At 45.4% G+C, this 17,990-nt stretch overlaps 1 protein-coding gene across 1 annotated transcript in view; it reads right to left on the bottom strand.

Annotated features, from left to right (window-relative positions):
- Positions 1-214: 214 nt before the first annotated feature.
- The window catches only part of RAB1A (RAB1A, member RAS oncogene family), an 81,941-nt gene continuing 64,165 nt past the window's right edge, over positions 215-17,990 (bottom strand). The window contains exons 5-6 of the mRNA XM_077485959.1: positions 17,846-17,977; positions 215-4,664 (exon numbers count right to left, since the gene is read on the bottom strand). Coding sequence (XP_077342085.1) covers positions 4,467-4,664; positions 17,846-17,977 — 330 coding nt within the window. The 3' untranslated portion in view covers positions 215-4,466. The remainder of the gene's footprint in view (positions 4,665-17,845; positions 17,978-17,990) is intronic.

Genomic DNA, 17,990 nt, shown 5'->3' with positions numbered 1-17,990 from the left:
CCACTGATCTTCATAATTGGGACAAGTATTAAAATAAAAACTCATGTAAAGAATTTATTTTTAATCTGCACAACTGTTTACATTACACCTCAGACTCATAATTTCATCACTGTTAAAGGTTTTACCATGGAAGCCAAATAAAGACAGAGGCTCTTGCTGTATTTGATATTTTTTTTTTTTTTTAAAGTTAAATTATATGGAACTACCAAATATATCAGTTTTGATACTTTTATTATGACAGCTTGTATACATAGATGGAACAAATACAAGTAACAGTAGGATAAGATTTTACAAGCACATTCGATTTCAGAGGAGTCCTTATTCAAATGCTTACAGTCTAAAGAATGTGGAGGACGCACAGTTATGGCAGACCACAGTGGTAGTGCATGAGACTATGCACACATGAGGACAAGACAAAACTCAAAAAGCCAACATAAGGCTCTCAAAATGGAATTCAGTACTCATGCAGATTGCTTTGCTGGTAAGAAACAGTCCTGCCACCCTGCCAGAAAAATGGTTTTCCAATAAAAATTTATATTAATTTACAGACAGAAAAATTGGAAAACATTGCCTAAAACTAGCTGATGAAAAGACAGACAAGTGTGTTATTCTAACTACATATTGTCTTTTTTACACTGTTCCCCATTAGCTGTAATACCCAAATAATAGTTACAGAAGTACATGGAATACTGGGGGGAGGGGGGGGGGGGGTGTAACATCACTTGTTCTGTTCCCACCTTTCATGCTTTAAACTACAATGTAAAATTAAATATCCATTAATATACTATTATAACTTTTGATAATCAAAATCTTAACCACTTTTGTGTTTCAGATAAAGCACACTGGAGGATGGATTTGACACATTGTGGAAACTTGATTTTTGGAATGGTTTAAATCTTAAAGTGCACTCACTTCAATTCAGCTGTGGCGCTGTGCCACAGACTAAGTACAGCGAAGAAATGATCCGTCCAATGCTGAAGGAGAACGGTTTATATCGGAATATATTTGAATGCAGTCTTACAATTCTTCCTGCAATGTTGATCGCTTCAGAGCAGCACAGGTGGCATTACCGAGCCAATGGCAGCTTGTCGGAGTCACTTTTTTTTAATGCACAGATGCACAAAAAAATCCACCTATATTGCCCCTGAACTGAATGTCTGGATTAGGAAGGTATAATACTTGCCATAAGGTCATATATTAATTTCTACTTCAAGCACATGGCAATCCCAGACTGTTAAATTCTAGGAATTCAGTCACTCTGGAAAATGTTCTGTGTTAGGAGGCGTTTTTTTTAATAAGGTTGCATGCCACCTCATGGACTCATCTCTTATTAACAGCTGACATTTTTGGAGCATCAGAAGCAGTCATTGCTATATTTTGGGCACAGCAAAGTCTAGTCTCCATTCCAGCAGCCCAATAACAGAGCTCTTTGTGTTATGAACCCATTCACAAAATACAACGGCTCCCGTGATTGGACAGGCAGAGATGGCATCTCTCAAGTGCTACCTGAGCTTCATAAAAGGGTCAGAAGTAAATTAAAGAAATATGTCCATGAGGTGGCAAGCACTTTGTTGGACTTAACTCATAGTATGTCAGCACATTTGACAGATTAAAGCTAAACTCAAGGAATTCAGCTAATCTGTTTAAAATAAATACCCATTCAGGAGAAAGTATAAAAAAAAAAAAAAAAAAAAAAAAAAAAGACTGCTGTAGTGAATTTCCTCCCACTATATTCCACCTGTACTGCTGTGAGATGAATATCCATTGCAGAACCTAAATTCCAGTTATATAAATATTAAAGTGTGACTTTATGAATGTTTGAAACTACCTTGCCGATTTTATATTCATTTCCATTTGTATCTAAAGTGTCTTTCTATGGAAACTATAAAGAAATATTCTTGAATCTTGTGTGTTATTGGTGATTACACATCAAGTGAAAAGGAATGTACAGAGCTGGTAAGAGGATAAATATTGTGACTGCACTGCGAGCTTGGCACACCATTACCACCTTCTGTAGGTTCTTAATACCGAGAGGTTACATTCAACAAGACCAGTGAAGGTTTAACATTGAGGCTGCAATCCTGGTAAAGGGCCTTTACAGCACACATCTTTTAAAAAGATGCAGAAATACACTGAAGTGGAAATGCTTCAGTCTGGTCTTAAATGTTATAATACCACCTAGGCATGAACAAATGTGAGATTAAAATGAAATGTGAACACCTGCCCTAGGTATCAGTCAACAAAAGGATTATGTACACGTTTGTGTTACCATAAACTATAATTCACATGACCGTACCCTTTGCAGGTTAATTATTCCTATTAGTACTCTACAGGAACCAAACAAGCTCTAGGTCAGGGCAGACAACTGATACTTTTGGACGCACTGACCCAGAGCCACAAATCATGGGTTCCTGTAAGCTACAAATTTCTGCCCTTAATGGTGGTTTTAATCTTAGTTCCAGCCCCTTAAACATCCTATTGTCCTTTCATATGACAGGCAGCCTTACTAGCCCACATGAATATAGGGGATGGGGCAGTGACTGACCAAAAGTATTGAATTTCGCAGATTACAGCATCCCAAGACAGGAAGCTACCAGACTGTAGATGGGAGTTTCTAATGGTATGTTCAGGCACTGACAGGTACCCATTGAATAGGGCACTGATCGATGTACAATAATGGCATTAACGCAACCCATCAGAAATGGTCTACTTTATGCGATAAGAATAAATGTATGAAAGTTGCTCAGATTTACTGCACACGACTAGGGGTATCTAGTATAACCCACAAAGCAGCACCCCCCACAATATACCTACAGCTTATGACCAAAGTCTGACTACTACACATTCAGTGTTAACAAGTTTTATTATTATTAAGACACACACACACAGGCTTCCAAATTTCAACCTGTATAGGTAGCATAAGTTAGCAGACTTATAAGCCATCCACAGACGTTTAATTGCTATATACAATCAAGACTGATTCATCTTTCAAACCACTGTTAAATATAAGTCATGTATTTTCTTTTTACGCAGTGATTTTTAAAAAATTTTCCCCATGTGCGAGCTTTCCGTTTTATATAGCTTGTATTGTTTACACTCCTTACATTTGCCGTTTGAGCCTAGGACTTAAGTGACATGTCATTGGGGGATGAGCATACAGTGAAAACAAATGAATAAAGTGGACCTGTCCCATGCACAGGAAGCTGCCATCTTGTGAGGTCTTGCGGGTAAATATTGGATGTCCTCCATGTACACAAAAACAGGTGCACTTTAGTGGGAAAATGGAACCGAGTATATAAAGTTTATGGCAAAAAAAAATCACATCACCGTCACACTTGCACTGCTGTACACCTCTGCAGAATCTAAAAACCGGAAGGAGAGAGCTAAGGAAAATGTATTCCTGATTACATTAGGGCAACACTGCACATTCAAACCAAGACATTTCTCTCACTTGTACAATTCTCTAAGTCACCTACTCATTCAACATTACAAAACAGACAAGTGAAGCAATATAGTGGTTGCCGTTGATTGGGTTAGTTAAGCACTTGTTAGTTTGGTATAAGAGTACCCATACATAAACTTTCATTACATGCAGGGCAGTGTTGGTCAAGAAAAAATAAAATAAAATGCCTTAGTTTTTCCCCATTTCTAGACAAATTAAGACAATACTTATCACCATACGGTTTGATATTACTTCCAATACGTACAATATTTATTAAACATTTCTTCAGTTATTTGTTACATGTTGTGCAACAAATCACAATGTTCTGCAGCCACAAATTATATGCAGAGTATGAAGAAACTAGTCTCGCTTCTGTTGCTGAAGGGCCCTGCGGCACGTTGAGGCACATCGTGCTGTAGGCTCTTCCAACAACCAATGAGGCCAATCAGATAAGTGTAATCTTTCCATTTATAACTCTACAAGAAAAGAACTAGCAAAATCAGATCTTACATATAACATCTCACTAAACTTTATTGATGCATGGAAACCGACAGACACTGTTGTGCTGTTTGATACAAAATGGCTGAACTTCATCTTCAGAAGACTAAACCTGACTCCTAAACATGCCAATTGAAACATGTAAAAAAAAAAAAAAAAAAAAAAAAAAAAAAAAAAAAAAAGTGGGAGAGGGGGTTTATTTAACCAACCACAAGGATGGGGCTTCTGGTATTAGTAAAGCAACAAGGGTTACACACAGTATTGAGAAACCGACACACAGAGGAAGGGGGGGGAGGGGGAAGGTTTAAAACAGTTCTGAAAATGAAGTTAGCTGTCTTGAGTCAAGGGCATAAAAAAAGTCAGTATTGAGCGTTTACAATCGCTGACCTTTGGGGAGACGGTAAGATTCTGTTGTAGTGCGGCTACATACAGTACAATTCAGGCAATTTTTGTTTTGTCACTTAGGTTCAGATTGAGATTTCACTGCTGTGAGGAGGGAATGGGGCGATTTAGGGGGCAGGCCGTTTTAGCAGCAACCTCCGCTGGACTGCTTGACTGGAGTGCTCTGGATTTTGACGTTGGATTTCTCTGCGCCGCCAGATGTAGCTCCAGGACCCATTCGCTTTTTGATCTCGGCAGCCATTGTCATAAAGGCCTGCTCTACGTTTGTTGCATTCTTCGCACTTGTTTCCAAGAAAGGAATTCCCAGAGAGTCTGCAAATTCCTGCAAAAATAAGCAGATGGCAAGTATAAACTCCTGTACATGCAAAACTTTACATACAATGCTGGAGTTATGAACACTGAGCATGTTAAAGTTCTGACCAGTAATGGATCATCATTATTATAATTATACAGGATTGATATAGTACCAAAAGTTTCTGAAGCACTTAATATAACGGGAGGAAGTGCAGTTACCATACAATTCAAGCATGCTCATGAGAGCTTACAATCTCAAACAGATGTCTAATTATATGAAAGGCAATACTTGGTTGGTGTACAGAAAGTAAAAATCAATTGCTAGCTAAAGGAAGCATGAGCTTCCCTGAAGGAGATGAGATTTTTATAACCGCTTACCTGTAAAATCCTTTTCTTGGAGTACATCACGGGAAACAGAGCCACAGTAATAACTGTATGGGTTATATGGCACCTTCAGTTGGTGGACACGGACACCTTAAACAGGAAGCTCAATTCCCCATATAACCCCTCCCCCTACCGGGAGTACATCAGTCTTGTAGAAAAGCAACACATGTAACCAGAAAGAGGGGAGGGACCTCTGTGTCCCGTGATGTACTCCAAGAAAAAGGATCTTTACAGGTAAGCCATTATAAAAAAAAAAACTATTTTCTTTATTGTACATCACGGGACACAGAGCAACAGTAATAACTGTATGGGATGTCCCAGAGCAATGCCACCTGAGGGGAGAGGACAGAAACAAAAGTAGGGTGCAATCAGACCGGAGGACCTATACTGCTGCCTGCAGCACACTGCGCCCAAAGGCGATATCCTCATGCCTTCTTACATCCACCTGATATAATCTAGTGAACGTATGGACTGAAGACCAAGTTGCGGCCTTGCAGATTTGAGCAATGGAGTCTTGGTGATGCATTGTCCACGAAGCACTAACCGCCCTGGTGGAGTGTGCTTTGACCTGAAAAGGTGGAACCTTCCTCTTCAAGCCATAAGCTTGAATTACCTGCTGAATCCATTTGGCAATAGTGGATTTTTATGCTGCCTGTCCTTTCCTAGGACCTTCAGGCAACACAAACTAAACATCTGTTTTCTGAATCTAAGCAGTCACCTTCAAATAGATTTTGACTGCTCTCACGACATCCAAAGAATATAGTGACTTTTCTTCCTTAGAACAGGGTTCTGGAAAAAAATCAAGCTAAAACAATATACTGGTTTAGGTGAAAACCTGAAATCACCTTTGGCAGAAAGCTAGGATGAGGACGCAATATTACTCTATCCTTGTGAACGATTAAATATGGCTCTTTACAAGAAAGAGCCACCAGCTCTGTTACCCTTCTTGCAGAAGAAATGGCTACCAGAAAAAACTTCCTTGTCAAAAAGGACCAAAGGAATATGTTGCATCAGCTCAAAAGGCTGTTTCTGTACTGCCGACAGAAATAAATTCAAGTCCCAAGAGTTCAGGAGTGCGCCAACAGGTGGATTAAGCCGCATTACCCCCTATATAAAGCTTTGGACCAAACAATGTGAAGCAAGCAGATGTTGAAACAATACTGATAAGGCAGAGACCTGGCCTTTGATAGTACCCAAGGCCAGTTTCATCTCTAGCCCCATTTGCATAAAGGCAAGAATTCTACCCATGACATACTTGCTAGGATGCCAACCCCCTGCATTCACACCAGGAAAGATATGCCTTCCAGACTCTATAATAAATGACTCTGGAAGCTTGTTTCCTTGCATCAATCAAGGTAGGCATTACTGAGCCTGAAAGACCGCGATTCTTTAGAATGTGGGTTTCAATTGCCAAACTGTTAAATTTAGCATTTGTAAAGTAGCCTGGAACACTGGTCCCTGCGATAGCAGGTCTGGACTTAGTGGTCGGGTCCAAGGGGCCCCTACCGCCATCTTTACCATTTCTGCATACCAAGATCTTCTGGGCAACAAGAACTACCGACTTCCTTCCTTCCTGTCTCGCATGTAGTTTAAAAGCGTCCTAGAGTTAAATGATAGAGAGCTTTGGTTGTCAGTGAAAAAAATAGGATTTTTTTGTACTCACCGTAAAATCCTTTTCTCTGTAATTCACCGACAGACAGCTCCTCTCTGTAACAAATGGGTTGTTAGCCTTATCACTAGGAGAATACTAGGCATAGTTGTAACACCACTCAGAACTCTTAGTTCCGCCCAGGGGGTGGTCCCTTGGGCTACAACCCTCCAGTCTGCCAGACAGACCTCAGTACCTCAACAAGCAGTATAACGTAAAGATAAAAAGGAGGGGTGGGTGCTGTTGGTCGGTGAATTACAGAGAAAAGGATTTGAGTACAAAAAAATCCTATTTTCTCTTATATTCACAGCTCCTCTTTGTAACAAATAGGATGTCCCCAAGCAGTGCCAAACGAGGGGTGGGAAAACAGCATAGAAACTTCATCCACCATGGCAAGTGAGAACTAGTGAAACTTTACCCACAAAAAACAGTGCGTGGAAAAAACCATCACAAAAACCAGTGACTACCCATAACCGCACAAAAAAACCTGCGGAATGTTTTTCGAAAACCATAAAAAAGGAAATATTACATATTCAATTGCAACTATACGGCCACCTGCAAAACTTTGCGGCCAAAACAGGCAGCCGCCGATGCACCGACGTCTACCTTGTAGAACTTGGTAAACGTGTGGACAGACAACCAGGTCACCGCTTTACACACCTGAGCAACCGACGCTTTGTGTCGGAAGGCTCAAGATGTTGCGATTGCCCTTGTGGAGTAGCCCGTGACCGGAAAGGGGGGCACCTGCCCCTTCAAGGCGCCGGCCTGTACTACAACCTGTCTGATCCACCTGGAAATGGCGGCCGACAAGACGGCCATGCCTTTCCTTGGACCAACCACCAAGAAATAGTGAGTCTGACTTCTGAAAAAGGAGCTGTGGCAGACAAATACACCTTCAGAGCCCAAACCACGTCTAAAGCGTTAAGGGCCACCTCCTTAGGGTGCTTCGGCTTAGAACACAGATGGCAATAAAACATCTTCATCGATATGAAAAGACAAGACCACTTTCGGTAGAAAAGATGGTTGCGGACGCAACACCACCTTATCCTTGTGGATAACCAGATAGGGCGACTTGCAGGACAAGGCCACCAGTTCCGAAACCCTCCTAGCCGAGGTGATGGCGACTAGAAAGACCACTTTCTGGGAAAAAGTCAACAGGGGAATCTCAGTGAAATTTTCAAACGGCGGTTTTTGAAGTGGCAACACTAGGTTCAAATCCCTTGGGTGGTAACGGTGGGTGCACCGAGAGGGACTATATGTCGTACCCCCTGAACAAAAAGGTACTCGCTAAGGAGTGCGATGCCAGGGGTCGCTGGAAAAAAAAAAAAAAAAAAGAGACAGCCAAGGCTGATATTTGCTTTTTGATGGTACTTAATGCCAATTTCTGGTCTACTCCTTGTTGAAGAAACAGCAGGATCCTGGATATGGAAAAGTGACGCAGATGCCATCCTTTCTCCTCACACATGGAGATTTAGGCCTTCCAGCTACGATGGTATATCTTCCGAGAAGATGATTTCCGTGCTCTCACCATAGTTGGGATCACCGAGTCCGACAGACCCCGGTTCCTCAACACCTGGCTCTCAATAGCCATGCCGTTAAAGCCAGCGATTGTAAAGCAGGATGGAGAATTGGACCTGGAGACAAAAGGTCCTCTCGCAACGGTAGTCGCCAGGGAGCGTCTGCCACCAGACGCACCAGGTCTGTGTACCAAGGACGCTGAGGCCAATCTGGGGCAACCAGTATCACTGGGATCCCTTCGGCTTCCACTCTGCAACAGTGGTAACAGTTTCAGCAGAGGAAAAGCGTAGATCAGCTGGTACCGATCCCGCGGAGCCACCAGTGCGTCTGCCGCGTCGGCCCACAGATCTCTTGTCCTGGACGTGAATCTTGGCACCTTCCGATTAGACGTGGATCTGCTGGCCTCCCGTATCAGTGTGCCCTACCTCAGGCACATCAACCTGAATGTCTCCTGATGCAATGCCCATTCTCCTGGGTCCAGCATCTGTCGACTCGAATAGTCCGCCTGCCAGTTCTCCACTCCTGGGATGTAAATGGCCGACAGGGCCGGTATGTGCCGCTCTGCCCACCGAAGTATGTGAGCGACCTCCCGTGCAGCGGCTGAGCTTCTTGTTCCTCCTTGGTGATTGACTTATGCCACGGCCGTGGCATTGTCCGACTGGATCCTGATTGGACGCCCTTGCAGTCTCATCGACCATGTGGAGGGGCACAGCCTGATCTGCCTCGAAGGATGCTACCACAAGTCCCAGGACTCGCATGCAAAAGTGGAGCGACGACCACCTGCGGTTCATCAGAAGTTTTACCGCGGATCTGAGAGTCTGCAGCAAGCCTAGGTACTCCAGACGCTGGGTCGGCACAAGCACCGACTTCTTTAGGTTCAACAGCCACCCAAATTCTTGCAGGGTCTGCATGGTGATCGCCACATCCTCCTCTAATTCTGAGGAGGAAGATGCTCTCAGGAGGAGATCGTCCAGGTAGCCCACGATCGAGATCCCACGTTGCCGTAGCCATGCCAAAACAGGAGCCAATACCTTGGTAAAGACTCTGGGGGGGGGGGGGGGGTTTCTGGGCTGAAGGCAGGCCAAAAGGGAAGAGCCACAAACTGGTAGTGAGCTTCCCCGATTGCAAACCGCAGAAACTTTTGATGCCGGAGGCATATGGGTATGTGCAGGTACGCATCCTGGATGTCTAAGGACGCCAGGGAGTGCAGCGACTTCTGAGCGAACTAATTCCATTCTGAACCTCTGTACTTTTACAAAGTGATTGAGGGCCTTTAGGTCCAAGATCAGACGTACCCCTTCCTTCTTGGGAACCACAAACAAAATTTTAGTAGAATCCCTGGAAGTGTTCCGATTCCGGAAAATGTACAATCACCCCGCGATTCAGAAAATCCCTTACCGCTCCCAAGAGGGCCTCCTGGCGAGCCGGGGTATACAGGTATGCTGGAGGGGAAGAATTTGTTTTGCGGCCAAGAGAGAAACTATCTTGTAGCCTGTGGAAATCAGATCGCAGACCCATTGGTCGGATAACCGGGAGGACCACTGGGCTGCAAACTCCCGAAGGCAACCTCCCCACCCGAGACATGGGTGGGGGCAAACCTTCATGCGGTAGCACTTTTAGTCGCAGGCTTGTTACGCTTGCGGTTCCAGGGACGTTTTTGACCGTCCGTGGGCGTCCTGTCAGGCTGGGGACGTTTCGTCAAAGCTCCGGGCGGACGAAAAAGCCGCGAGCGGAAAAAAAGAGGGTCCTTGCCTATGGCGTGGCTCCTTAGCCTTCCTGGCCTGTATGAGTAAGGTACTCTTACCACCGGTGGCATTTTTAATAATGTCATCTAATGAGGCTCCAAAGAGCCGGTCGCCAAGGAAGGGAAGATCCGTCAGGGCTTTTTTGGATGCCTGGTCAGTAGACCAGAATTTTAGCCAAATTAGGCGCCTTAGCACAACAGCTGACAATGAAGCCCTGGATAGTAGAGGGAGAGTATCCAGGGCCACGTCACAGACATACTTAAGGCCTTGCACTAGTTGGTCTGCTACTTCCACGCAGACAGGGGAAGCTTGTTGCTCTCCCAATTCGCAGTGCAAATGTTTTGCCCACTCAGTCAGTGTCTGCGACACACGTGTGGATGCCAGTACTGGTCACGCGACTGACACACACCACCGCCCCCACAACCGCAAACAACGAACGAGCCACTGCCTCGGCCTTCCTGTCCGCTCAACCGGGATTGTGGTTACTTTAACCTGGATACTGGGGGGGGGGGTCCACGACCGAAGGAGCCGATTATTTTTTGAGAAGGCTCTCCTCAAAAGGGTAATGCACCGCTATGTATTTGGGGACCGAAAAGGTCCGTTGTGGGCAACCCCATTCCTTGTAAATTATCTTGTTAAAATAAGATACAGGAACACCTTAGGTGAACGTGCTGGCTTGCGGGACCCAAAAGAGACCAGTACATCAGCATAGGGATCCGCTGGCTCCTAAATCTTCAGAGTATCACGCACAGCTGTGATAAGTGCTCCAACAAGCGCTGTCGGGCCCAGGTCCGGACGGGTGGGGGGGGGGGGGGCCCAGGGGCCTCTTTAAGGCACCACCTCCAACTTGGCAATGAACGAGTTGAGGACAGCCATCAGGGTGTCCATGGGCACTGCGCAGTCCGCAGGTGACCCGGTTGCAATTGGCTGGATTTCGGGGGAAGAAACACCAGTTTCTGAAGCCATGCTGACCCTACCCTGTCTGCCACCCGAAGGGGACTTAGGACAGCGACAGTTCTGCGCCGTTCACAAGTAGTGCCTGTAGACCCCAAGTGCAGAGAAAACAAATGCTGTGTCTGTGGCAGCCGCCAGAATGAGCGCTAAACGTTCTGAAAAACATGTTCAGGCTTCAATAAAATGGCCGCCCAGTGTCCAGTACACATACAGGAAACATGGCTGAGAGAGCACCTAAGCCATACTGCTGCTAGATAACACTGAAAAAACGTGTTCAGGCTTCCAGAAAATGGCCACCAGTGTCCTGAATAGGAGATCACTTGGAAAATGGCTGCTGAAGCCCAGGAGGGCATCTGCCTTGCCCACACCTAAAATGGCTACCAGCAGCTCCATGGAGGTACAGAAAGAAAGCAATGTGATAGACACAGTGCCACACCCGACCACAGCAGACCCTCACAGGCACCTTCCGGGAGCTTAACACAGAGAACCCTGGACACCGCTAGCCAGCGAGGCAGCCCCCCCCCCCCCCCATTTCAGGTGAGAGCACACATACACCCGCTCAGCAGCCACATGCAGCATCCCCCCAGGGAGGGGGGGGGGGGAGGGAAGATTGGGACAGGAGAGAGAAGAGAGGGAGCTGAGGGACCCCCAAATTGACCCAGCTGCTCAGCCCTGCCGAGGAAGGGAGAGCTGTACTTATCAGTCCTGAAGAGCTGGGAGACATTCCATTGCAGAACTACTTACTGATCAGTACAGGGTAGCTGCTGGCCTCGGCATACTGTGACGCAGACATCAGTAGCCCGGGCATATGTACGCCTCGGAGCATAAAAGCTCACCGACCACCTCTGGAGCTAAGGTTTCGTTGTGGCCTGCCGAGCCGTAGCTGCGACCTGCACACGCTTGATGGCCGGACTGGGGAGACTACAAGGATAAGGGTATCCAGCCTGTCACCCAGGCGGCTGTTGATAGCTGATCACAGGATCATTCATCTTGCGCAAAAAGCCAAGCTTCTGCATAAAAAAATGCAGGGACCGATGGGCCCGCAGGGTTCCTAGGTCCTTCTCCTTTACTAGGCAAAATAAAACTGAAGTCTGTCTGCCAGACTGGAGGTGTATAGCCCAAGGGACCACCCCCTGGGCGGAACTAAGTTCTGAGTGGTGTTACAACTACACCTAGTATTCTCTTAGTGATAAGGCTAACAACCCATTTGTTACTGAGAAGAGCTGTATCGGTCCATCTGGTGCTAGTTCATAAATGACAGACCCACTGTAACTAACTGATTCCATTCTGAACCTTTGTACTTTTACAAAGCAATTGAGGGCTTTTAGGTCCAAGATTGGACGTACCCCTTCCTTTTTGGGGACTACAGATTGGAGAAGAACCCCTGAAACCTTTCAGTTTCCGGAACAAGCACTATCACCCCAGGGCTTAGCAGGTCCCTTACTGCCCCCAACAGGGCCTCCTGGCGAGCCGGGAGTAAGGGTGTGCTGGAGGGGAAGAATCTGTTTGGTGGCCAAGAGAAGAACTCTATCATGTAGCCTGATGAAATCAGTTTGCAGACCCATTGGTCGGACAGCCAAGAGGCCCACCTGGCTGCAAACTCTCGAAGGCGACCTCCCACCCGAGTGACGGGCGGTGGCAAACCTTCATCCGGAAGCATTTTTGCTCGCTGGCTTGTGAGTCCAGAGACGCTTCTGTCACTCAGTAGTCTCCCTGTTGAACTGGGAGCATTTAGACGAAGTCCCAGGCGGACAAAAAAGTCTCTTCTGAGAGGAAAATGAGGGCCCTTGCCTGTGGCTTGGCTCCTTACTCTTCCTGGCCTGTGGGAGCAAGGTGCTCTTCCCACCTGTGACATTCTTAAAAATAGTAGTAAGAACCGGCAACAGTGTTGCCCCGGCTCTTCTTACTACTGTTGCATTGGAACACATTGAGCTTCGCCACCTGTGAGACACTGAAGCCCTAGAGAGCAAAGGAAGCGTATCCAGGGCACAAGTCTGAGTCAGAGTTCTCCCCGGGGGGGGGGGGGGGGGGGGGGGGGGGGGCAGGGGCCGCTTTTTACTACCTTAGCTCCCGCACACCACCTCCACCCTGGCAACAAACATTTCAAGGACCTCCGACAAGGTGTCCAAAGGCACTGCACGGTTTTCAGACGAGCTGTTGCAATTGTAGGGAGTTCTGGGGAAGAAAAAACAGTTTCTGAAGCCATGCTGACCCACCCTGTCTGCCACCCTTTAGGACAGGTGCATCCCAACCTCCTAGCTGCTGCAGACTTAGGGGCCCGCACGCAGGACTCACCACCCTGACCGAGCAGTGTGCCGTTCTGTAACAGGCGTTTGCCTCCAATATCAGCGCCCAGGGGTCCAGAACAACAGGGACCAGCGCCGAGGATAAAAACCGTGCTGAGCTACAACAAAATGGCCGCCCTGTATAAGGGACAATCACAGGGAAAATGGCTGCCGACCATGCTTTCCACTTAGACACACAGAAAATGGCCCACAAGCAACTGTACACAGTGAATGAACAGAGATAATGGTGGCAGAACAGCGCTGTGGCAGAACAGCGCTATGGCAACAGCACATGCAGAGCCTCCAGGCACCCAGCGGAGAGGCCACAGACACCCAGGGACACAGACGACCAGCGCAGCCCCCAATCCAGGATCAGAGCCCCCCGGAGGACCCCTGGCTCATGTACATGTACTGCTCAGCAGCCCTGCCATGCAGCATTCCCCACGGGGGGAAGAAAATAGGGACATGGAGAGAAGAGAGGGAGAAGAGGGACCCCCTAATCGACCTCCCAGGGAATGTCCAGCTGCTCAATCCAACTGAGGCAGGAATCGCTGTACTTGACAACCGGACGAGCTGAGGACACCCCATCACAGACCCACTCTCGAGCAGTATAGGGTGGCTGCTGGCCACGGCACACTGACAACGACATCGGTAGTCTGGTCATGTGTGTCCCGGAGCATTGCACTCACCGGCCGTCCCTGGAGCCTGAGGGACATGTGGCCGACCCAGCACATAGCTAGGGTCTGCACACGCTCAATGGCCAGGCTGGGGAGACTACAAGGATATAGATTATCCAGCCCGTCACCCTGCTGGCTGTTGATATCAGATCACAGGATCTTAAAATCTTGCGCAAAAGGCAAAAATCCAGAGATTCCCAGGACCGATGGTCCCAGCAGGGAGCCTAGGTCCTTTTTCACTAGGCAGAAAAAAAAACTGAGCTGCAGGAAGCAGGCTGAGGGGTTATTACAGTTCTGCCCAGGGGGCGGTCCCTCTGGTAAAGTTCTGTTTTTCACATGTATTACATGTTCTGCCTAGTCCCCTCCTGAAGGTGGCGTAATAACCCTATGGTCAAGATTACTGGAGCCGTGTCAGTCAATGAACGAAAGAGAAAAACGGTTTCATGAATTAAAAAAATAAAACAGTAAAGTTAGCCCAATTTTTTGCTAGAATGTGAAAGATGAAGTTACGCCAAGTAAATATAGATACCCAACATGTCACGCTTCAAAATTGTGCACACTCATGGAAGGACGCCAAACTTCGTTACTTAAAAATCTCCATAGTCAACACTTTGAAAATGTTTGCAGGTTACCAGATTAGCGTTAGAGGTCTAGCGCTAGAATTGTTGCACAAGCTCTAACGCACGCGGCGATACCTCACATGTGTGGTTTGAACGGTGTTTACATATGTGGGCAGGACTTGCGTGTGCATTTGCTTCTAAACGCGAGCTACAGGGGAGTTGTAAAAATAAAAAAAATATAAGTAAAATAAAAATATTTATTTTCTTAATTTTTTTTTTATCACTTATTCCTATTACAAGGAATGTAAACATCCCTTGTAATAGGAATCTGTGCGACAGGTCCTCTTTATGGAGAGATGCAAGGTCAATAAGATGACTGCTGACCATCTGGTCATCGGAAATCTCTATCGTAGTCATCCGGCGCCAGACAATTCTATCTCCAAGTCCCCGATGGCACTGGAGAGCCCGAAAAAGCACCAGATGGTGGCTGGAGGGGGGACGACGTCGCCTATAATAACGATCAAGTGGCGGAACTGCCGCTATGATCATTCTTATGGTGCACAGAATCGCCAGCTGAAAATAATATCTGAATGATGCCTCTAGCTGCAGGCATCATTCAGATATCCCGGCAAAAAGTCAAGGACGTCATTTGACTATGTGCAGTAGGGAAGTGGTTTTTAAAGGAGCAAACTCACAAGAATTATAAAAATTCCTTAGAAATCTCCCTCCCCTTATCCAGCTGCTGGGTTTTGTGGTAAAAGACCCAGTCTTCACCACTCATGGTGTGCTCTGTTAAACTTTCAGGGACTGGAGCCCCCTTTTTAAAATCGGGGAATCCACAGCCCTAGGCCTGTAAAAGCATCCTGCACGGAACATGGCTGAAAAAAAAATACTGGATACCGGGGTCCAGCTCTCTAAAAAGAGAAGCGTTACAGGTAAAACCTTGTTTCTTCGGACACTAGGACCGGGTACCATTCAATTCGGTCTGGAAAAGACACTTTGTATGGATCTGCTTGCCCCAGTAAGGAATATTCCAGCGGAGCTCAGCGCATTACATTTTTACTGATGACCAACACCTAAGACACAAGCGGAAAAAACTGAGGTACTACCGGTAAGGAGAGGGGATATGTGGAGAACTGAACTTCCCGTTTAGGGTGTGCCAGTGTCCACCATCTGAAGGTGCCATATAACCCATACAGTTATTACTGTGGTCCGTGTCCCATGATGTACGATAAAGAAATGTTTTTTGGGATTTCCTAGGAGATAGCCACACTGGTTAGGGTAGGGAGTTCCAAAAGATGGAGATGTTCTGGAAGTGAGTAAAGGAGGCGGTGATGAGAGAACTAGGCAGCCAAAGGTCTTTGGAGGAGCAAAAAGGGGTGTTGGGTGAGATTTTGGAACAAGGTTGATGATGTAGCTGGTGACAATAGTGGAAGGCATTAGTACTTTGCATTTTATCTAATTGGTGAGCAGAAGTCAGTGGAGGGATCAGCAGGGAAAGGTGGTAGAAACTGAGCAGCTGGTAAGGTGGGCGAGTCTGGTAGTAGCCTTCATGATATATACAAGATGGCATGTGTAGAGGTAGGTCAATGAGGCAATTTCAATAGTCTAGGTGAAAAACAAGTGAGTGAATTAGCTTGCTAAGGTCACTGGTTAAGATGGGGTATATTTTGAAAATGTTAGGGAAGTGAGATTGGACGGCTATTGGATGTGGGGCCGAAAGGAGAGGTCAGAGTCCGGGAACACACAAAGCATTCTGACATAAGTAAAAGGAACTTGATTTAGGTTATTAATATCAATAGAGAAGCCTGGGCACGGAGGGAGGAATTATTATACATTTTATAAAGCTTTTATTTAAGGAAATGGTGTGAATCACTGAACTTCCCAACTCCAACACACTGGGGAGGAAAACCCTTCATCCGTATACCCAAGCAGCAGGAAAAAGTAAGATGGGTGGGAGGAAGCTGGGAAAAACAAAAAGGAGCTCTCACCACTGAAGTCAATCGGAGCAAACTATTTTTTTTTTTTTTTTTTTTTTTTAAAGTGTGTGATTAAACCCATCAGTATCCCTCCATAGTCAACCCTCAGTAATTTTAGAAAATAGAAATGGTTAATTTGCGCAAAAAATAAAAATAAAAAATAAAAGTTAACCTCTTCGTTCACAGAGGTTCGATGTTCTACAGCTCTCAGCATATTTCCTACAGTGGAGAGTTGAGGCTACAGAATATCCGGCTTCCTGAAAAGAATCATCTACTGGAGGGATGGAACACACACCCATAGCCTGAACGTTAGCTCTCGGCTCCTCTGTAGCAGTTCATATTCTCAGGAATGTAAAATCACTCAACAACCACCTTCTGTAAGGACAAAGTCTTCTATAATCATCAGCCATGTCAGGATGAGCAGCTCACTGTAGGGTCATATTTGAGGATTGTACACAAAGTTTCTCCTGATGGGCCAAAGTTATATCAGTACTAAAAATCACCCAATGCCTTTTCAACTAAATATAAAATGCAATTTATAGTTCCTCCATTAGACAACTTGCATTTTTAGTATGCTCTTCTAGAACAGTTATGCACTGGACTACAAGGTATAAAACATTAGAAGTCTGAGCCAAAATCGATATTTGGAATTAGCAGTAGGAGGTGCAGAGAAAAAAAAAAAAAAAATTACCATGCATGTTTAAACTTTTTCCTGCTGCAGACATAGGTATTGGATGTAGCAGACAGGAGTTTATATTTTAACTCCATGCTGTGGGCTATGTACTAGAAGTGCTGCAGGAAAATTGTCAGACCTAAAATGAGTATTTTAACATGTGTAAGAAAAAAAAAAAAAAAAAAAAAAAAAAAATCGCTCAGAGGATTAAAAGTCCTAACTATAACTATATTTTGCTGTACCATCTGTAATCCTCTTTTAATCCTCTCTGCCTGAGCCATTTTTTGAACACATGCTAAAATACTCATTTTAGGTCTGGCAACTTTTTTTTTTTTTTTTTTTTTTTTTAAATACCCCCTCCTTTTTAACTTTCATTTTGAAAACTTTAATAGTTTGTGATCACAAGTGAGTTACCCACCTAGGTGAGAAAATAATCCATATTATCAGATTTCCTAAGGAGATATCGGGGGGTCTATTGAACTCTAAATGTAACCAATGGCACCTTGTTCTTGGTCCCAATTTAACCTGGCCTATGAGATACTGAGAATAATGCCAAGGAAAGAACAAATTGTATCCAATGTGAAAAGGCTATGACTTGGGTTGTACATGGGTTTTAAATGATAAAATCATAATGAATATTTTGCATTTTTTTTGAAGACTGGAAACAATTTCTTCAACTTTTTTAAAAACTACAGCTCTTGTGGGATGTTCCCAATCTGCAGTGGTCAGGACCTACCAAAAAGTAGTGCAAGTATGGGAAACGGGGGGGATTAGAGGTGTTCTTACCTTCGCTGTTGTGTAGTCCACTACCTTCTTTGTAGTTAGGTCACATTTGTTTCCTACCAACAACTTGTTAACATTTTCACTGGCATAACGATCTATCTCCTGAAGCCACTGCTTTACATTGTTGAATGACTCCTGGGGGGTGGTA

This window comes from Lithobates pipiens, unplaced genomic scaffold (genome assembly GCF_037356315.1).
Source record: "Lithobates pipiens isolate NorthernLeopardFrog02 unplaced genomic scaffold, aLitPip1_a1.2 Scaffold_18, whole genome shotgun sequence".
Taxonomy (NCBI): Eukaryota; Metazoa; Chordata; class Amphibia; order Anura; family Ranidae; genus Lithobates; species Lithobates pipiens.
Note: the sequence above shows the minus strand (reverse complement) of the source record. Positions and strands in the feature narration are given on the sequence as shown.